A 21,853-nucleotide genomic window follows, 5' to 3' on the forward strand; every position below is an offset into this window, starting at 1 on the left:
ATAGTAAAAGAATAGAAAGACAAAGAGAAAGTCTGTGAAAACTCGTGGTAGGTTTATTAAGAGTCGATTAAGACAAAAGATAAAGACAAGACAAAGACTCGTCTCTTTCTACACTTCAACTTGGGATCATATTTATACTTTTCAGGAACTTGATCTGAGAATGAGATATGCCTTGCGGAGTTCTTGAATTGCTTGCTTGGAAATTTCTAGGAAAGCAGAACAGTAACATGAGACATGTTTAATCATCCATATCATTGATATCAGTTGATACGACTATGTGGAAGAATACAATTGGATATTCATAGGCGGATATAGATATGTTAAGAGAATATGGAAATTGCTGGAATAGACATGATCTTTCTGGATAATGTCTGGGTCTATACCTGATACAAGTGGTGTTGCTGAGCCAGAGATCTTTTATCCGACCTTCAGGTCTCTGCTGCGCCATTCATATCATGAATACCTCAGTCTATTATGTCCATTGGATCTATCTTAATATTATCTGGCTTAGGATAAAAATATGTATGGAACATGCTGTAGCATTGGACTCTATTATTATAATAATATTATCTCATAATGCACAGACAATAAAGAATATCATTTATCCATATGTAATCTCAACAGTGAATGATTAAGTACCAGAAGAGACTAATGTCATATTATGGGATAGTCACATAGCAAGTATTGCAGGATTTATTTGTCTCTGTCAATATCTATATACGGACTTATGCCTCAATATACAACACCCTCAAATAATTGAAAACAACAGCCCGAATGGTTGCACAGCGATATATCAGTAAAGCTTTGTTTATTGCTCAAAAGGCTGAAATTGGTGAAATTGGTAAGGGAGCACCAAGCAGAAGAAAAAGGACATTATCTTTGGCTATCGTTATTCTTCATCGATGCTTCTATTTAAAACAACAATACTCTGCACTTGCTTATTATGCATTGTCGTCCATACCACTTTCTTGTCTAGGAAATTCTAACATATACATTACCAGTCTACATATAAGAGACTCTTTCTACTTTCTTTTTTGTTTTAACTTATTCAAAATTGTAAAATTGTACTTGATTTATGAGAGTTGGTAGAATATGAGTGGAAATCTCAGATGTTTAAAGTCCTCCGTCCTTGCTCTATTCATGGCAGCATCGGCTATACCAGCTTTACTTTGTGGTGGCACGCAAATTGCGTGGTGGATTTGCGAGCATTATGCATTCTACCACGCAAATTTCATGCTAGCATGACTCTCATATATCTTTTTTTTTGCTACCATGAATAGTACACTGCTCTCAGTTAATCGGTGTTTTTATCTTTCATCTTAATTGACTCTGAATAAACCTACCACGAGTTTTCACAGACTTTTTCTTTGTCTTTCTATTCTTTTTACTGTTATATTTTACACGTACACAACAATGTCATCCCGCTTGTCAATAAACAAAACAACAATTCTTCAATTAATAACAGCAATACTCTGGAAATTAACAACTCATCAAACACGCCTACAAAGAAACAATACTACACTGTGCTGTACATGACAGGGGCAACATACCAATGCAAAAAATATAAACAACTATTGAATGATCAAAAAATTGTATCTGACACCAACAGTACAAACAAAAGACAACATGTAGCAACATCTCAACCTAGCACAAACTGCTTCAGTTGTACGAAAAATGTACCGTGGTCTCCCGAACATGCAGCCAATTGCCCTCGAGGTAAGCAACAGAAAAATAAACAACGTTTCTTTCGTTCAAATCACCAGCAGCAGCCACAAAAAGTCATCCGCTCAGCCAAATTTCTCCCAAATCATACATCTATCACATCTACAAATGCATCTTCTTCCGAAGAACTTAACCGCATGGATCTTGATGATAATTATTATCCTGTCAACTATGATTGTAAGCATCGTAAGACAAACGAACTACAGAATGACAGTAGCAATACTAACCATTCTCTATTTATAGGAGGTATCAATACACGAGCCCTTATCGATATTGGTTCCTCTTTCAGTTGCTTAGACATAAAGTTCGTTAATGATAATAATTTTTCTTTAAATAAAAACCTTGCTGGACCTATGTTGTGTATGTGTAAAGTATAACAGTAGAAAAGAATAGAAAAGACAAAGAGAAAGTCTGTGAAAACCTGTGGTAGGTTTATTAAGAGTCAATTAAGACAAAAATAAAGATACACCGATTAACTGAGAGCAGTGTACTATTCATGGTAGCAAAAAAAAGATATATGAGAGTCATGCTAGCATGAAGTTTGCGTGGTAGAATGCATAATGCTCGCAAATCCACCACGCAATTTGCGTGCCACCACAAAGTAAAGCTGGTATAGCCGATGCTACCACGCAGGTTGCGTGCTCCCATGAATAGTGCACGGGCGTAGACTTTAATTATTTGAGATTTCCGCTCATATTCTGGACTTAATCTTACAAAAAGAAGAAGTTGTACCACCAACTCTCATAAACGAAACTACAATTGGCACTCCCCTTTTAAGAATTTGCGCTTATGCTTGTTTCTTTCTCTTTTAACTATTTCGGCCTACTAAAAGAAAACATAACGAGATGTTGACAATGGCAACAGGAATGTTCCTATTCGCGCAATGTCTTTCACAATTATAAGCGACATACCAGTACATCTTGCGAAAGGAAAAGTGTAAGAATATAGAGCGTAGAATGCGAAAGCACACGCATTCATTGGCAGCAGTGAACAGCAGGCAACTTTGTTTTTGTCTGAATGTTTGGACGAGATGTCGACATGAGCTCAGCATGGATCTTGAAATCGCAAAGTAAGCGAAATGAGAATCGTTAAAGGAAGAAAAAGCCAGCTGTAGTAAATATACAGTACACTAAAAATCAGAGAGGGGAGCGTTCACAGCAAACTGGATGTTTGTATTTAAAAAAGAAAAAATAAAAAAAGTCCTCGTTCCTTGATTTCTCAGCCAGTAATAATGCAGCATTATACTGTATATGCGCATCTTTAGAAATACAAGATGACGTGTACAAGTGTTATTATGATTCTATGATCATAATAACGAGTCAAATGCTTGAAAGTGTGTCTAATTCGTCTTTATATTATAGGAGGTATGGAAATACCACACAATACGCATATGATCAGAAATCGCGCATGGTCGAAGGTTGGGAAAGCAGCAAACGTAAAAGTATTTCCTCAACAGGGTGTAAATACTGTATGTATATCTTACCCGTACACAACAATCGGCTTGCAAAACATAGGGGGATACAGTACCACTGTGATATTCTTAGATATCAGGAGTTATAATTTAATAAGTTTTAAATGTAGAGACTGAGTGAGTCAGCGAGACCGAACAATAGTTCTTGGATAATTTTTATTTTTGTTTAGAAATTGAATGGTCTTTAGGTTAAACTGAGCTTATAGTGGAATTAAGAAAGTAGTAGTGACAACCGAGTAATATTGTTCCTGTTAATGAATTGTACAACGCCACTGAGATATATCTAGATTACCAGTAAGGCTGAAGTGTGCCTGATGAAATCTTATTTGTTCCAGTACACTATAACTGGTAAAGGCAGTAAATCTGGATTGTTTCTCAGATTGTTATATGAATTAGAGATCAGAACGTGACAACCACAAGTGGTTGCGGATATGAAACAGATTTACATTCTGATCGTTACTCATTATTGTTGGCTTGCTGCTTTCACCAAATTCGTTTGTATTAAAGTGCTATTATATTGATTTTCTGTTTGATTTGATGTTGAATAGTTTTACTTGAAAAACTGTTTCTAATATACTTCTGGCGTGCTTATCCCAATGTTGTATTCTTTTTTGGTGTAGCTTTTAATCGTTCAGTAATGTATTCTGGGTTTGTTGCTCTTATTATTGACGCAAAATGTTTCTTTTGTTCTTCCGATATAAGGGCTGCTGCAATTCTTTTCTTCAATTTCAAATTTGTTCTTATATCCTAAGTCCTTATCTTGGGCAGATCCCATGAGGCCTTATTAATTAGTACTGTTGCTACTAATTGTCGCGCACTGAGCTAAGGATAAACAAGGTTACTCTTAATGTACACTGAACACAAAGTTTTAGGAAAGAGAAAAAGAGGATAATTCTTTATTTTATTCCGAGAGTTATGTTCCTTTTACAGTATATGTTCTATAATATTCAATTACCGCTATAACAATTGTCGTGCCCTGAATTTATGATTTACTTTACAGTCTATATTTTTATTCAAGAAAGAAGAGGAAGAAGTCCCCTCATTCTGGTTCAAATATCAAGGAGTTTTATACTAGTTATAATAATATTGATCGACTGGATATCATCTGTGTCACACGACACAATGACAATTGGAAAATCCAATTTTTGTTTCCAAAAAAAGGATATCGTGATAAAAGACGAATGCGTCCTCGGGGAATCGAACCCCGGCCTTCACCTTGGAAGGGTGAAATTCTACCACTAAACCAAGAACGCATCTTTTCTTGATATGATGGTAAATAATTGTCGTGGTAATAATTAGAACTCCGTCACGGGATTGGAAGTAGCTGATAAGGTCGTTCTGGTATCTCAAGAATCGGAGTTGATAGAGAGAATAAGGTGTGCAAATATAATTAAGAAAGCGTATATAAAGAGTAATTTGATCTAAACAATAAACGAGGCCTTTACCTGATTCTAACTTTTGTACTATAAACTTGACCTGGAGTTTATAACTCTCATTCACGATATTAATCATATCATTCTTTGAGACGGTGCGTAAAAGTAGTAAAAATTACGTCACCTTTCTCAAGATCGGACAGCCTTCCCTCGGACCGGAATAGTCGATAAAGTCATGATATAAAAATAATTAGCTGAGATCCAAAACCATCATATATAATCCGTAAACTACTCCATACTTATGAAGGGCAGCCTTTTGGTCGTTTACTTCTTTTTAATAAAATTGAGATTACTGGAGAATAAATATTTGAATTATTGAAAAGAGAATTCAGATACTACTGAAAGAATAGAATAGAATAACCCCAGAAATAGTAAACAATCTAAATCATTTTAATACCTGTCTCGGCTATTAGAATCGTTGAGATTAAACCAAGAGTCGCTCACAACATTTCACGCTAAAGCACCGCAGACGTATCATCTTTTGTCACAGCGAAATGTGATCCAATGGGATACACCAAAAGTACCAGTCACGTGCACGGTGCTAGTTCAGTTCCCGACGGGTATGACGCATGCAACACTAGAAAAAAGCGTCATTCACATCCCGATGGAAAGGAGTCGAGCTCGGAGTGGAGGAATGCTAACTCCACTAAAATTAAAAAAAGATTTAGGCCCAATGTACAGAGGGCTAAACAGATACAGTAGTAACTATATTCAATTTGTCGTATTTGAGGCACGATGGCAATATTATATGAGTAAATCACTCAAAACGTCTAACGAAATGTAAAATAAAACTTGATCTCAGATATGAGTACTTGTTAAATGGGTCATTAGTACCATTGGCACGAGTAGCAGCTCTTTCAAAAATTGAAGACTTACAGTCATATGCATCATTCATGTTGACATCATCTCCCTTCTGGATGTGCAACCCGTCACTGCCCATTGCCAGTTCTCTGTCTATGAGCTCTATGTCCTCAGTGGTGGGACTGTCGGCTATAGCGAGAACCGCATGCGTGCCTTTTGTTGTAAACGATAAGATAAAGTATAAGAAAAAGAAAACAAAAGGAAATCAGTGAAGACCAAGTTATCTTCTTTTTATTAGATAGAATATTCTGATATAGAATTGAAGACAAAAACCATGTAGGAAAAAAGTACTTCTATTTATATTTGTGGATATTGTAAAAAACTTTTTCTATCGAGACTCTTAGGTACAAGATGACCTGATGACAAAAGAAAAGACATACCCAATTGTTACTGCACGGTTCATCATGCTATAGCGGTGCCTTGACCGATTGGATCGGTGACAGGAGGTAAGTGGGTTGATCTAACTAAAGGTTCCTTTGACCCGTACTTCAGCAGTTTCATTATAACTAACGTGACGGACAGGATAAACTATTCCTTAATTCTGCCGACGTCTACGTTTCAGTCTTATTGAATTCTGTCAGAATGTAAAGGGTTAAAGTAAGGATCAACAAGTTAGAAGATAACAGCTTAAGTAGATTAGATTTATGTATTGTGGTTTGATGTGCTAAATAAAGTTATCTGATTTAATCAAATCCAAATACTATAATATCTTATTTCTAAATGAAGTCAATTACTCATCCAATGTTGTCTCGGATATACAGATGAAATAATCTTCCGTAAAAGAAAAGAATTGTTCTAACAAATCTATCACTCACGGTTATTCTAAGCTTCATAAGGATCCGCAATCTCTTATTTCAGTATTATGTAATAATCCAAGAGTAATATGCTGTTGGATACAACACCTTTGCTGTTGGAATAACTGGGGCAGGTGTGGCTCTTAGACCAGGTATCACCACAACGAAAACACTTCTTCTCGGCCTTGGCTGCCTTAAACCTGAGGGCATCAGAGGAAGGGGCGGACACAGAAGCAGACTTCTTCTTGAGGAAAAAACAGTCCTCGGTGGCATGAGAAGAATTCTTTCCATGATGCTTGCAGAACTGCACAGTATTCTTCTCAACCTTGCGCTTACTGCCGTTCTTCTTGCTCTTGAAGCCTCCAAAATTCGAAGCCTTCCCGTTAGGCGTACTAGCATCCAGAATCTCCCTTCTGTTCATCCCACCTGTAGACGCAAAGGAATTCATCAACGCATTCCTATACGTTTCAGGATCGTCTCCAACGACTTCCCTAGCCAGCTCGGTGATTGCTTCTACCGTCCAGATTTGACCGTTGCGAGTGGCTCTGTTGACACTGGCCATGGACATCCTTACCATCATTTGTACAGGACCAAAAAGCGAAGCCAAAAAACGCTTGATATATCCAGTTACTTTGAAAGACTTATAAAAATAAAATAAGACAGTAAAATGACCAGACACAACAAAGATACTCTTTATTCAAGTTTGTTGAGAATGATACTTTTATATGAGAAACGGGGTTATTAACGGGTATTCAACTATTAATACAACTGAACTAAAACTATCATGAGAATGATAAGATCTTAGCCGCAAGCGGGTGTCAAAGTAGATGTGTATCAGATTGCCAAGCAGGTACTGAAGTCGTTCTGTAGTTTAAGACGTATAGTTGTATCTTGGATACAACAACGCTCACCAATCCGCAAGTCATCTCTTGGGATACCCGCATTGAAGATCGTTTGGATGAAACGTCGCGAGTAATTGATGATGCTTTCATTCGGTCTCATCGTCATGGTGTATACCTTTTGTACAAACCTATTGGTGGAAGTAGTGGACCCATGATGCTTACGGAACTCCTCTTTGGCAGCTTCCCAAGAAGGGCATTTCTTCAACACCTCCTCGATCCACGTATCATCACCAGCTGGAAGGCTCAAAGGCAACAGATCTCTCCAGTAAAGATGCAATTTGTTTCCAGTCATTGGGTTTGCAATACGCTCCCACGTCTTCAAGAATTGCTCCACAGTGTCACGTTCTGACCTCTAATTCATATAACAATCTGAGAAACAATCCAGATTTACTGCCTTTACCAGTTATAGTGTACTGGAACAAATAAGATTCCAGGCACACTTCAACCTTACTGGTAATCTAGATATATCTCAGTGGCGTTGTACAATTCATTAACAGGAACAATATTACTCGGTTGTCACTACTACTTTCTTAATTCCACTATAAGCTCAGTTTAACCTCGCATTCAATTTCTAAACCAAAATAAAATCATCCAAGAACTATTGTTCGGTCTCGCTGACTCACTCAGTCTCTACATATAAAACTCATTAAACTATAACTCCTGATATTTAAGAATATCACACACAGATTCAAACACTTCCTCACCAGGCATTCGTGGCAAGATGATGTCAGAACTCAGCTGGAATCTTGGCAAGTCCTTACGACTCAAGTTCAGTCGTAGCCTCTCTTGTTGGGGCTCAGGTCGCTTACCAGAGGACAACAGTGCCTCACGCGTGTCCTCCAAATCCTTAAGTGCCATTCTTGAGCGCTTTAATGCACCCATGGCTTCATCCTCAGCGTTGCGATCACCTTGGATACGAGCAGTTGACCAAGCTGCTATACACTTCTTGATCTCCAGTCTGACTTCCTCTACGGCATAGTCAATTGAAGCCTCCGGAGTGGTCTCCACCTGACCTACTCGATCATCCAGCAACATAGGTGTGGGCTCCGAAGTTGGACCCACAGACGAGAGAGGAGAGTTACCACCCAAAGCCAGACCAATGTCGATCTCATTCACGAGACTAGCGCTACCAGTAGATCCATTATCCACAATGGAACCAGTTCTTGAGTTCGCGTCTTGTAAAGTCATTCTTGTCAAAATCGATTATCGTATAAGCGAGTAGTTCACAGAAAAAAATGTTGATCTTCAAAGAATTAAGGTTAAATAAAAAGAGTTAGAATTCTGTGAGAACTTGTTATACTCTGTGGTATTCGCTATTTTTAATTATGAAGTAAAAGGTAAAGAATAACACAAGAGAAAATAAACACGAAAGCTTAACGAAATCAAACCACCGTCTTTATTTCTCTTTCAAAAACAAACTAAAGAAAAAGAAAAAAAAAAACTAAAATTACTGCTATTAATAAAGACTTATTGTGTTTGCTGTCTACGAAATGATTGTATCGGGATCTATAGCTGACACTGATGTATTATGGTCAGATAATACTCAGTGAATCAGAGGTTTCCGTAAAAGAATAGGTCTTCCCTTTAAGTAGATAATTACTCGTCCATCCCAGAGCGGATTGATTTGTAATGTGCTATCCTGGCAGATCCAGGGTGATCATGCAGCTACATCTATAATCCAATATCTATCGGCCACCAGTTGTGTAGCTCAGATACTGTGGGAATGATTATAGATGTTAGCTAGGAAGAGATATTCGTGCGTGGTGTTCTTTTGATTGCGTGAACAGTTATTGTATTAATAAAGAGTGATTGAGCCTTTTTTTATCTCCAACCATACTTTATTTCCGGAACAGGGAGCAGTACCGCGACCTACTATGTTCTGGTTGTTGAATCAATATATCCTACGAGTACATATACTAATCCTGCTATATACCTAAATGTCATATAGCCATAGATAATCTAAGTAAAATATATTTCATAAAGATAACCTGTTCAAGTCTTATGTGAGGTAGCTAATCTCACATAAGAATTATCCTTAATCCATATTCTTTTCTTATCTTATCTTTATTTGTTATACATTTGACCAAAAGTTCAAATGTATGCAATCGAACACACCGCTTACCAAACGGGAACGAAGATATGAGCAGTACTGTTGTATATATGAGCTAGAGTTCTTACATAATGATCGGAGTTATGACATTAGGAGTAACCATATAGCCATAATATGAGATTAGACTTCTTCTAGAATCTTGCACAGTTGAAATACAGCGATTATGATCTACAAATGCTACATATGAGGTTAACATATCCATAGTACATAGTACTTCAATAATAATTCACTCTTTCACAATGATCTGTCAGAAAGCGGACATTGGTTAGTGGTCTTATCATTCTATTTATATATTCGTCGCCAATTGCTTACAGTCCGATCCACTAACCTCTCAATGAGTAAGTACCCGCGCTCAACCATAATGAAGGTACCCGTGTCTTTGATGAAACAGTCTACTGTATATGACACCGGCTAAACCCGCTCTATTCAGCCCAACACATCATCCTATAAAAGATAGAAAATTTTTCATAATCTAAATATGTTTTTCTTTTGTACGATTTTCACTGAATAAAGAGTATGTCGTATTTGAGGCACGATGGCAATATTATATGAGTAAATCATCACTCAAAACGTCTAACGAAATGTAAAATAAAACTTGATCTCAGATATGAGTACTGCTCATATCTTCGTTCCCGTTTGGTAAGCGGTGTGTTCGATTGCATACATTTGAACTTTTGGTCAAATGTATAACAAATAAAGATAAGATAAGAAAAGAATATGGATTAAGGATAATTCTTATGTGAGATTAGCTACCTCACATAAGACTTGAACAGGTTATCTTTATGAAATATATTTTACTTAGATTATCTATGGCTATATGACATTTAGGTATATAGCAGGATTAGTATATGTACTCGTAGGATATATTGATTCAACAACCAGAACATAGTAGGTCGCGGTACTGCTCCCTGTTCCGGAAATAAAGTATGGTTGGAGATAAAAAAAGGCTCAATCACTCTTTATTAATACAATAACTGTTCACGCAATCAAAAGAACACCACGCACGAATATCTCTTCCTAGCTAACATCTATAATCATTCCCACAGTATCTGAGCTACACAACTGGTGGCCGATAGATATTGGATTATAGATGTATTTACCGTAGGATGTATTATTTTTTGAGTTGTATGGACATCAGTTCCATCCTTTTCCTTTACTGATGTCCACTGCCTTTTCCCGATTCGATGCTGTTATTGGAATAAGGTTTGGCGCTGGTGTTGTTTACGTTTTTATTGTTACTATTATTCTTATTCAAGATGGAACATAATCGACTGGGATGCCCTTGTTGACCGCAATTCCAACAGACAAGGTGTAAAGAGACAGGAGGCGATGATCCGACGGGAGGTTGGTGTTATACAACTCTGAACAGAAATTACAACAAGATAAGCTAGACTACTTATATTAAAACAAGAGAAAAGTATAATATGCAGGAAAAACAGATAAAAATCACTGAAGATATTATGAATTGAGGGGCAGGCCATATTTATATGTTTATCGAATGAAACCTCTCTAATGAGAAGTAATTCACTCATTACACAAGGGGTCTTTTATCAGGAACAGGTGACCAGCTGAAGGAGTTAAGGTTGCTTCGCTGATTGACTTCACCGCTAGTATTGTTGTTTATAAGGTTTATTGCTAGTTTGTTGACTGCCTGTATCAATTCTGATAAGGAATCAGCTGATATTCTGTCACTCGGCACTGAAGTTGTTGTTTTAATTCCATTTTCGTTCAGTTTATCCAATTCATCCACGATGAATGTTACCTTACGGTCAGGTGCTGTTGTTGTCGGTGATGCTGTGTTGTTGATGCCGTACCTTTTTTGGAGCGTTTCCAATTCGACTGCTCTATCCACTACGTCTTGATAATTCTTTAATTTAGCTCTATCGCGTGCTAGATCATAGGCAATAGTGGGTGAAATCGACGCTATGAAAAATGTTATTTTTGACTCATTATCTTTGATGTTAACAGTTTTAAATAAAGGGTTCAAGATTTCCACTATGTCCGAGATTTCCTGCGTTTCTTCTTGTTTGATCGTTTTTATTTTCTCCCATGCTTCCACAACCTTATTCTTCATAAATTTGTTCTTAAAGTTCTTGTCAAACTCGTCCCAAGTGCTAATCTCGCTCTCGTTTATCGAGAACCAGGTTTTAGCTTTCTTTATCATGTTGGAACTTGCAATTGCAAGAATGATAGCATCATTCATCCCAGAAACGTCTCTTAGTCTTCTCAATGATGAAAGCCATTCTTCTGAATTCGATCCTTCCTCTGACCCATCGTACCTTTCGAGTGGTGGAAGAAATCTAAGAAAAGCTGCGTTGTTGTTTTCTGTTTTGCTGTTGCTGGTCATTATTATTTATTTGTTATTATTTTTTTTTTTTTTTATTTGTCTTGTTAAGTTGATAATGTCTTCCTTGATTGTTGTTATTCTCCTTTTATTGCTGAGGCTAATACTTATTATACTGTTTCTTGTCTTTTCTTTCGTCTGTGGGTTGGGCACGGCAAATATGTAGTATCTTTATAATGTCTCGGCAGGACCTCCACTGATACGTTTGCGGTGCTTAATTGTGAAGATGGTGAGCGACTCTTGGGTTATTCTCAACGATTCTAATAGCCGAGACAGGTATTAAAATGATTTAGAATTGTTTACTATTTCTAAGGTTGTTCTATTCTATTCTTTCTGTAGAATCTGAATTCTCTTTTCAATAATTCAAATATTTATTCTCCAGTAATCTCAATTTTATAAAAAAATTAAACGACCAAAAAGGCTGCCTTTCATAAGTGTTGTTGAATCGGTAAGATCAACATATGAAATAAAATAGGAAATAAACAAGTGGCAAGTCTGTGAAAACTCTGGAAGGTTCAAGTTTATTTCTTTCTTAAAGATTAAGATGAAGTTCGTCTAGATAAACAGAATCAACTGGTATTTATATCTTTTACGAAATGGGTATACAGGCCTATTCACCATGGACTATGTTAACTGATCTTGTAACTTGAGTTAGTAACCAGGAGAAAGGACCAATAAACACCAGCGACAGGAACACCGAAAGAGAGCAACAGAAATGTGTAACTCGACCCTTACTGGTCGGACTTAGTAGCAGCGGTCAATATAAAGATTGCCCTATAGGACAACAAGTGATTGGGTATGTAAACTGGTTCTGAATGATACTAATAGCGTCCATTATAGGAACCATTAGAGAAGAGGATATAATCGACATGGGCATTCAATAATTACCATAATCGTAATGAGGATTATAAATTTACAATAAAGTGATTACCGAAACTAATGTACTTCCCTCTACGACCTTTAATAGGTGGAGTCTGGAATAGAATAATGTCTGCGGAATAGCAAATAAAGACATCTCACTCTAGAAGGTAATAGCTATAGAGGCTAACAGAAACTGGATAAGTCACGTCAATCATCAATGTAAATTATAGACTGAAGTACCAATAGATCATGCACGTGAAGTAACCTGCCATTTAATTATAACTATCAATAACGAAGCGTACTTCTGTTTTATTATGTAATATTCAGCAGTGATATCTTCATCGATACAACAATCACACTTATAAGTCGTGCCCTGTACGACGATACCCTCATTCTAAAGCTTTTTTGGTGTCGGAATCTGTAGCGAATTTTTAAGGATACTACAGTGTTTTTACTTCCGTACGAGACACTTTTGAATTTTTAGTGGATAATCTGAGTTTTATTTGGAGACGTTTCTAGGTAAACCAGGATACGAATTGAAATATCCTAAGAGACAAAATCAAACTTTTACCGAGCGAGACTACCCTTCAATCTCTAATCCAACAACTGCATTATGGAAGATTTTATTCACTTTAGCCCCGTGAAGGAAGGCTATTATGTAGCAGATAATAAATCTAGTGAAATGGATATTGATTACAACGATATTCAAACACTGGTTCAGTTCGGTGAACCACAACAGCCTGCAGAGCCTCCTAATGTTGAGATGTTTGACGTAGTTGATGAGCTGCAATCGCATATGGAGACGCTTGATATTAAGGAGACGAAACAACGACGAGGGTATAATACCGCTCAAATTAAGAAAATGTTTTATCTTTTGCAAGAAGAAGGCAAAAGTGTCACAGAAGCCGCGTTACTATCAGGGATTCCGCGCAGCTCAGCATACAAGTTAGTTAAGAAGTTCAACGATAGTAATGGTACTATAATCCCATTAAACCCTACAGTAGATAAATTAAAGAAACGAACGATGTCCAGCAGGAAGTTTTCGCCTGAGCACACTGCTTTCATTTTGAAACTATTTGACGAAAATCCGTCGCTTACTCTTTCCTTAGTCCGTCTAGAATTGATTAGTAACTTTGAGGGTTTTACTATCTCTATTTCTGGTTTATGGAAGCATATAACTGAGAAATGTGCTCTTTCTTTGAAAAATGCATCCAAATATACTATTGAAAGAGACTCACCTAGAACACTTGACCTTCGTGTCAGTGTCATAACACAATGGAAGGCTGCAGGCGTCGATTTTCAAACAAATTGTGTATTTATGGATGAGGCTGGTTTCAATATGCATATAATCAGAAATCGCGCATGGTCGAAAGTTGGGAAAGCAGCAAACGTGAAAGTATTTCCTCAACAGGGTGTGAATATAAGTATCATAGGCTGTATCTCTCACTTCGGTATTGTCGATTTTTCAAAAGTTAAGCCTATGACAGTCAAGGAAGCCGAAATCATTTCAAAGGAATTCCAAAGTGACAAAAAACGGAAACGAGACAATGACGAAAAACCAAAGCTTAGGAAAGGGACTACCACATATCATGTTGTTAAATTTGTCGAAAGTGTAATGGATATTTTGGATCAGCTTAACAAAAAGGATATGTTCATTGTTATGGATAATTGCAGAATACACCATTCTGAATTTGTCGTGAAAGCAATCAATTCACGTGGTTACAAGCCTCTTTTCCTGCCACCATATTCACCCTTTCTAAATCCTATCGAAGAGTGCTGGTCCAAAATTAAAAGTATCATTCGACGAAACCCTTTAGATTCCAATGATACCTTAACTCCTAGAATTAAGCAAGCCTGCCTCTCAGTCTCTGTAGAGGATTGCTTAGGTTGGATCAGACACTCCGAAACTTTTTGGGACAGATGCTTAGATAGAGAAGTTTTGTTAAGATGAAGTTTTTATTTTATTTTTGTCTCCTAAGAAATCTTATCTGGTCTCATAGGATATTTCAATTCGTATCCTGGTTTACTTAGAAACGTCTCCAAATAAAACTCAGATTATCCACTAAAAATTCAAGAGTGTCTCGTGCGGAAGTAAAAACACTGTACTAGGTCCTGTCGGAAGCGGGGGCTGCGCAACGAGAGAGGGTTGAAAGCCCCTCCCAGAACAGGGCCGATAGATTGCTTAATCAAGGCATATGCCTCGGCATGATGGTGGAAAAGTTTGCGGGGCAGAGAGAAGATTACTGCTCCTGGAGTTAAAACGGAGTGGACAATGGAAGCAACCTGTTGCGCCTAAAGATACTCGCGGATTGTAGCCTCTTCAAGCAGAATTTTTGTAGTAAAATATTGACGTTGTCCGTCCCAAGTAGTCTTTTTTAATGGTAATGGTACTTTCTGTTTCATCCCGCGTGCCAACACTGTGGCCCACGAATCCCCAGAAGAGGTTTGAGATTCACTCATTGCGTAGATGGGTGAATGCGTACTTATGCTGTGTAGAGCTGTCTTTTGGAAATACTGCAATCTGACTGGTGAATTCAAAAAATGTGATGTATGCACGAAAGACCTTCTGGAAATTTTTTTTTTTTTTTTGTTTAAATTCAGGTACGATTTATTCAACAATAAAATCTGGAAATAAACATAACATTAAGCTTATTGAAAAGTAAAACGGCTACATGCACTCTTAATTGTAGTTTGCTTAATAAATTTTTTTTTTTTTTTTTTTTTTTTACTTGCTTTTCCCCTTTTCTATAATCTCAGCCTCAGCCATTTGACAAGAACTTAACCTATTCATGATCTAATACAAAAAGAAAAAAAAAAAGGTTACGAATAACCTGTTACACGATTTCTATCTGAATCATAATTGAGATAGTTGCTCTATTATGTTATTCTTCCCTTATGAATATCCTTAGTTGCTCATTCTCCCTTTTTCTCTTTGGTTGTTTGAACATTGATGAGGTAAATACCAAATAATCAGAAATAGTGAATATTTTATAAAATTTTTGAATCGTATATAAAGCCAATCATATAAGTAAAATAACTGAATCTAATCCTACAATAATATGTAAGTCAGCACCAAAGTACTCTGTATAATTTAATCCAAGATTGTTAATATTACAGGTAACAAACTATTACTAACTCGCGTTTTACAAAGTTAAGTAGAATGAGTTGTTTCTTTATTTTTTGAGTCAATAATGAGATAATTGCTAAATTGATGTTGATTTGATAACTGCTATGAGTCGATGACTATGAACTTAATGTCTTTATTACTCTTCAAATGAAGTAGAAAGATTATTTACTATGTAAGGAATGAAGGGCAATAAATTATTTTGTGGACGCGTATGTTGTCACTAATTTTAGGCTCAAATGCTTCATTTATGTTTATATTTAGGCCTTTATCTTTTTACTTGATGTGCTTCATCTAGATTAGATGCAATATAGATATAATGTGGTAGAATGTATTCTCTACCTGGCTGTATATACGAGTATTGTAGTTATCATCTCACCAAACACGTCATACAATATTAATAAAAAAAAGTATATGGTACGGGCTGAGCAAACGTTCTGTCGTATAGTCAAAGTTGCTGTAATCGGAAAGATTAAAGTCGTAAGCTATATCAAGATCCCTCACAGCACCTGGATAAAAACATTTTTATTTCTCCACTTTATATCAGAATAAAGACTATTGATAACCGCTGCGAGAGGAATGTCTCGGCATTAAATCTGTGGTATTGATATGATCTTTCTATCAGCAACCTTTATTGAGCTATATAATGCGCGAAATGTATTCTATACTTTTCAATTTTATAAAGGTAAACCTGCAGTTATAGTAATACAAATTTAACCAAATCCTGTTGAGAGCTAAAGTCATTATGACTGGTAAAGAGCAACTATCGTCTCTGATGTTGAAGAGATGCTTGGTGTTGGCTTCTCCTTGGTAAAGGAGAGGAACCAATATGCATATTAGTCGTATTATTACTGTTATCTGTATCATGACCGTATGCTGCCGTGGATAAACCTTTCATTGTCATAAAATCTAATTCTAGCTCCTCTTCTTCCATTGACGTAGTTTGAGCATGTATATTATGCGGAACTGTTTGACGTTCTCTTCTTCTTCGGGTGGATGAGTTTTCTTGCCTGGAAGGGGATGAAGTATGATGCCCACTATGACTACTGCTGTTGATACTATGCCCACCACGACCATCCATTCGTTTTCTTAAACGCTGCTTTTGGTGTATTCTTGCGTAAGCATCTTTGAAAAGATCTTTCACATTAATGAATTCATCACTTTCATCCTTATCCTCTTTGACGAGCTTCTTCCTTTCTTCAATAGCTTGAAGAACAATATCATGCAGATTGTGGCGCTGCGACTCGTATTCCAACTCTAGAATAGAAGCATCTTGTTCATACTGATGTTTAGTTAAGGAAAGCTCATATGCTTTGAATATTTCTGCATGATAAATCATTTTCTCGCATCGAGCTTCAATGTCCGACATAGTTTCTTTGAAAACGGAATGCGTGCCTGTTTGGAGATACAATTATGTCAGTTTAATTGTCTCATTTCAGCAAGATTATGCTTTACCATCTTGTATCGTTTTGATCTCCTCCTGTAATGATTGCAGTTTTTCTCTATAGATTCTATGGCAAAAATATTGTTGACGTAAATGTTAGCCGATGAGTTATGACAGTGATATGATAACCACAGCAGTCGGTGTCACTTACTCATCACACTGCTCCCAAAATTCATTATCCATCCAAGTAATGAGATCATTGAACTCACGCATTTTACGTAACATTTTACTTTCAACAGCTTCAATTGGTTCTATAATAGTATAAATTAAGGTGTATACTATAAGTTGCCTCCATACATGAGTGATTATTACCTGGTAAGACTACTAGCTGATGATGACTCTTTCCTTTCTGTGTAGAAAGTTGTTGATGCTGTTCTTGCTTTTGACTTTGATTTGAGACTGAAGATAAGGCATTGATAGTACGCGCTGGTGTATGCGATAAATCCACTAATTGCTTAACAGGCCGAGCATGAGGAGGAGAGGGAGGAGAAGCAACAATCTGTTGCTCGGTATTACGATGATATATTGATGGTAGGGTAGGTGATGTATCTGTAGTTACCAATTGATTGGCTGGCGATGATGGAGGTGGTGGTAATATTGTTGATGGTTGAGAAGCCATATGATGTGTTCGTAAATGTGGAGGTGTGGCAGGATCGGAAGTATGTGGTTGCCATACAGCTGAGGATTTAGCGGAGATTGATGGAGCTGTTTCTTGATATTTAGTATTTTCAGGATGATTAGGATTAGTATATAAGTCTAGTGGCCCATAGTCTCTATTACTATTACTGTCTTTTAATAACTGTTGTTGCTGCAGTTGTAGATGCTGCTGCTGCTGAGGCCGTACTTGTATCGATGACATGGATGGGTAGAGCTGCTGATTAGGAAGCTGTTGTTGAGAAGAGGACCAAGGCCAGCTGCTGCTGTTATTTTGGTTCGTAGGAACGGTAGTAGCCGTTTGTATAGGTGGTAATGGTTGAAGTGGTCTATAAAAGGAGGAGTTTTGTTGCTGTTGTTGTTGTTGTAAATCGTAAGATTGTGAATGTTGAACGGAAGATGGTTGCTGGTACAGCGGTACTGACGGTGATGCAGGCGCCCCAGCATATCTGTTGGCATAGTCTTCACTACTATCTCTATGTTGTTGTTGCTGTAGTTGTTGAGAAGGATACATGTAAGGTAATGGAGGTGGAGGAGGCAACAGCCCACTACCACGATCATTAGATGGTAGTGCCGTCTGTTGTGATGTATTACTGTGCTCATTGTTAGATTTCGATGAGTTGTAAGGTTTCGCCAAATGATGTATTATTGCTGATGACGATGTATTGTTACTACTATTTGGGGTGGGCGGAGGAACGCTGTTTGGTGTTGGTGGCTGGGAATCTGCGCCAGCCTGTGCTACGATGTATCCAAACTGAGGCAACATAATATTGTGTTAATCAACTAGAAGGGAAGCACGTAGGCAGAAGTAACAAAAAAAAAAAATAAAATAAAAAATAGATGCGATTTATTGAGGAACAAAAAAGCAAAGAAGGTAAAATGATCTGAAAGAGAAAAAAGTGGAGGCTTTTCGTTCTCATTGGTCAGAAAAGGGTTCTACTGGGATAATGCGGAAAATCATTTATGATCCTCACCCCTTCAATCTTCAGTTGCTCCTGATGGCTCATAAACATGCTTTCCCCTTTGATGGAAGCTTGTCATACCTTTACCACTGTTAACAACGCCAACTATAAGGATATATCCGTTCTTTAGCTCAAATTTTCTCTTGAAAAGCATGTATGTATTGTTATTGATATTACCTTTTCCTTCAGGATTGTCAGGAGATTTGAAGATACTTTTCTTGTTAATTACACTGGTGGCATTCGTCTTTTTCTTTTTACTACCGCCTTTTGCAAAATTTAACCAAGCATTCTTCTTATTCTCGAATTCAGCCGTTTTTGATTTTTGAGATGTTGTTGTTGTTTTCTGTCTTTTACTTTTATTATCTCCTTTCTTATTCTCAGGCTCAACAACTACATCTTCGAATATACCTGTACGTCTCTTTTTGTTCTTCAAACTATTTACATCTAAAGGCCGTATGTCTTCTGCTTTTACTAGTTCAGAGTCGGTGTATCCTTTGAATTTAACCGAGAAGACTTGATCCGCACCACCAATCGCTGTAATTACAGCCCTGTAGAATTGTCCATCGCCTGACCAACGCGCCATAACTTCTTGATCTACTGCAAATTCATGATGCTTTAAGGCCACAGTTGGCGTTGGATCTGCCAAGGGTGTTGAATTTGGCGCATTTTGTTTTTTGACTGGTGATTGTTGTTGTTGAGCTGGACTCGCAAATTGTTCCACCATGGAAATAAGTTCTTTTAAATCAGTTTGCAATTTTAGTAGTTCCTCATTATTAGGATCATTTTTTAACTCTAAATCAACTTGTTCTAACTGAAAACGATACGTTTCTAAATCTTCGGCACTCATTCTTTATGGATTTACAATGGAACAGGAACTTCAAATGGAAGATGCATTTTATTCAACTCTGAGTATGGAATGCACACTACAGACAGTCACAGTTGGTTCATTAAATGTTCAAGCTTTTCAGTTAATAGATTTACAGTATCTTCTTTCTTTGCTATTTGTTGCCGTAGAGACTCTTGTTTCTTTTCCAAGGAGTTTGTCAACTATGAAAAATGTAAAGTTATTATATTATACGATAGAGATCCTTTCCCGGTCGAAGTTTTTTTTTTTTTTTAACTTTACCAGTAATTCTTCATTCAACTGCTTCACTAATTGCTCTGTCTTATGTTTCAGTATCATCACTCTTCGATTTAACTTGCTTTTCTCTTTCTCAACATGCGCCAGTTGAGCTGTAGCTACTTTCTGTCTTTCTATTAATGTTTGGTTACTTTCTTTTCCTTCTTCAACTCGCTGTTTGCGCAAACTGATTTCTTTTTCAAGAGTGATCAGTTTTCCACGAATCAAATCAAGCTGTTCTTCATAATACATGCGTTGGGAATCTAACTGTGTTGCAGCCGTAATAGAGTATTCGCTTGCCAAGCGGTCCATTTTACTGACAACAGCATCACTATCTATATTGCTGCTACTACCGCTATCGAGCGTAAAAGCATGGGCATACCATGGATTTGCATTTTTCTCTTCCTCTTCAGTTTTGTTTTGATCTGTTCCCCTGCTGCCTGCATCTGTTTGTTGAAGGAATTGCTGTTGGTGTTCCTGTTGCTGTCGTTTCAATGAAGGTAATTCGATGACATGACCCTGTTCGGTTTGTATCAAACGGTGTGCATATTTGTCACCGTGATAATCCCAAACATATTGCGAGTCTACTGCTATGGCTAAAGTATGTCTGGTACATGTATAATGATCATAAGCATGAGCTTTTTGATAGCGTCCACATCCTTTGTGGCCACATATAATACAAATCCATATAGAGGAGAAAGTTACATTCTGGTTGGGCCGAGTGGGTGGCTCTTTTGATTCACATTCAAAACAAATATCACCCGCTTCACTATTCTCATTTTCAGTCACCTGCAACTGTTGAAGCCGCAATCGGCGACAGGCGGGACATATCGTATCAGTCCAACCGCTCAAGCATTGACATTGTAGTTGACTGTGTGAACACTTTATGTGCTTCAGTCCAGTTACACTTTCATCCAACCGTTCCAAACATACAGGACAAGTCGGTAGCTCCACCCAATCGTCCATAGCTGTTGCTGTTGTGACAGTCATATATGGATAATCGTTCCCTGCTTTTCTGTCATTGTACGTTGAGATTTCACATGCCTTTAGAAATACAAGTTGGCTTATTTCCGGCTCTGTCATATTATATCGTCGCCCATTATACTTTTGATAACATTTGAACGCTTCTACGAGATTTGTAAACTTGAGTAAAGCCATATACCTGTTGACAAAGCCATCGTGAATAAAATGAAATTGAGCATCAACATCTTTGAAGAAATTCATTGTGTCTTTATGCGTCATATAGGCTGGAACGGCTAATACACATATCACTCTATTGCTGCTTTCAGTGATGGTACTCATCAACAATTCCTCTTCAAATGTGTCGCTTCTGGGTTCAGAAGCCACAGTGAGGGGTTCTGCGCCACGATAAAGGTAAACGATGCCGTCTCCAAGATTAGTATCATCGATTTGAATGGTGCCTAAACGAAAGTCGGGATGACAGTCTAGACATGATGCGCTTTTCGGCATTTCTTGCTGCTGAACAGGTCTTTCTGAAGCCCTTAACGATAAGGTTGTATTCAGCGTGTCTGCTGAAGCAGAGGGATTATTAACTGTTGTTGTTGTAGAAGGGTATGTTTGAGCTGGTGTTGGTGGCACATGAGGAATTACAGTACTACTAGTAGGGGTTATTGAGGAAGATCGTCGTTTGTTGTTGGGCAACGGTGAGATTCGCGTATGTTGGGGTATCTTACCAAGTCTCTTTTGTACATCATAAACATAGGGTACTGAGATATTCGGTAGTGCATCTGTCTTACACAAGTCAGTAGCTGGACTGAAGTGAGGCGTATATAGCACACATTTTAATTGATAAACATACATGAAAATTGCACAGGTAAGAAAAGCGATTATGCTTTATCCAGTTTAAATTTTTCATATTTTATGATTGTATCAAAAAAATTGGCGTTATTATTCAAAAGGGACAACATCGACCCACCCTCCTCATCGTTTACCTATACTTCTTGCCACTCACTCTTTAAGCTAACAGGCAGTTTAGAAGCCTATCTATAACTATAAACCATAGTATTTCGCCAATTGAACAAATGCACGTG

At 37.4% G+C, this 21,853-nt stretch overlaps 6 protein-coding genes and 1 non-coding gene across 7 annotated transcripts; 1 reads left to right on the plus strand and 6 right to left on the minus strand.

Moving 5' to 3' along the window:
* Positions 1-1,532: 1,532 nt before the first annotated feature.
* Positions 1,533-2,099, plus strand: BDF20DRAFT_915132 (uncharacterized protein; the record flags this gene model as incomplete). Its single annotated transcript, XM_053084281.1, has 1 exon — positions 1,533-2,099. The coding sequence occupies one exon, from the start codon at positions 1,533-1,535 to the stop codon at positions 2,097-2,099; it is 567 nt and encodes a 188-aa protein (XP_052934386.1).
* A 2,276-nt stretch (positions 2,100-4,375) lies between these two features.
* Positions 4,376-4,446, minus strand: BDF20DRAFT_t123. Its single transcript has one exon. It is a non-coding gene; the product is annotated as a tRNA-Gly (tRNA).
* Positions 4,447-7,115: 2,669 nt separating this feature from the next.
* BDF20DRAFT_915134 (uncharacterized protein) lies at positions 7,116-8,371 on the minus strand (the record flags this gene model as incomplete). The annotated part of the gene is made up of 2 exons (XM_053084282.1): positions 7,116-7,535; positions 7,868-8,371. The coding sequence occupies 2 exons, from the start codon at positions 8,369-8,371 to the stop codon at positions 7,116-7,118; spliced, it is 924 nt and encodes a 307-aa protein (XP_052934387.1).
* Positions 8,372-16,385: 8,014 nt separating this feature from the next.
* Positions 16,386-17,015, minus strand: BDF20DRAFT_823720 (uncharacterized protein; the record flags this gene model as incomplete). Its single annotated transcript, XM_053077820.1, has 1 exon — positions 16,386-17,015. A coding segment is annotated over one exon (630 nt), but the record flags the coding sequence as incomplete, so codon positions are not given.
* On the minus strand, positions 16,996-18,556 carry BDF20DRAFT_883834 (uncharacterized protein). Its single transcript, XM_053081816.1, has 3 exons — positions 17,379-18,556; positions 17,218-17,317; positions 16,996-17,133 (listed from the first exon to the last, which is right to left on the minus strand). Exons 1-3 carry the CDS (start codon positions 18,484-18,486, stop codon positions 17,067-17,069), a joined length of 1,275 nt encoding a protein of 424 aa, XP_052934389.1. The 5' UTR covers positions 18,487-18,556; the 3' UTR covers positions 16,996-17,066.
* Positions 18,557-18,698: 142 nt separating this feature from the next.
* Positions 18,699-19,529, minus strand: BDF20DRAFT_824059 (uncharacterized protein; the record flags this gene model as incomplete). Its single annotated transcript, XM_053077855.1, has 2 exons — positions 18,699-18,787; positions 18,860-19,529. 2 exons carry the CDS (start codon positions 19,527-19,529, stop codon positions 18,699-18,701), a joined length of 759 nt encoding a protein of 252 aa, XP_052934390.1.
* An 86-nt stretch (positions 19,530-19,615) lies between these two features.
* On the minus strand, positions 19,616-21,623 carry BDF20DRAFT_837646 (uncharacterized protein; the record flags this gene model as incomplete). Its single annotated transcript, XM_053079076.1, has 2 exons — positions 19,616-19,729; positions 19,809-21,623. The coding sequence occupies 2 exons, from the start codon at positions 21,621-21,623 to the stop codon at positions 19,616-19,618; spliced, it is 1,929 nt and encodes a 642-aa protein (XP_052934391.1).
* Positions 21,624-21,853: the final 230 nt, after the last annotated feature.

The sequence above is a fragment of the Mycotypha africana genome (genome assembly GCF_025528875.1).
Source record: "Mycotypha africana strain NRRL 2978 chromosome Unknown BDF20scaffold_8, whole genome shotgun sequence".
In the NCBI taxonomy this organism is placed as follows: Eukaryota; Fungi; Mucoromycota; class Mucoromycetes; order Mucorales; family Mycotyphaceae; genus Mycotypha; species Mycotypha africana.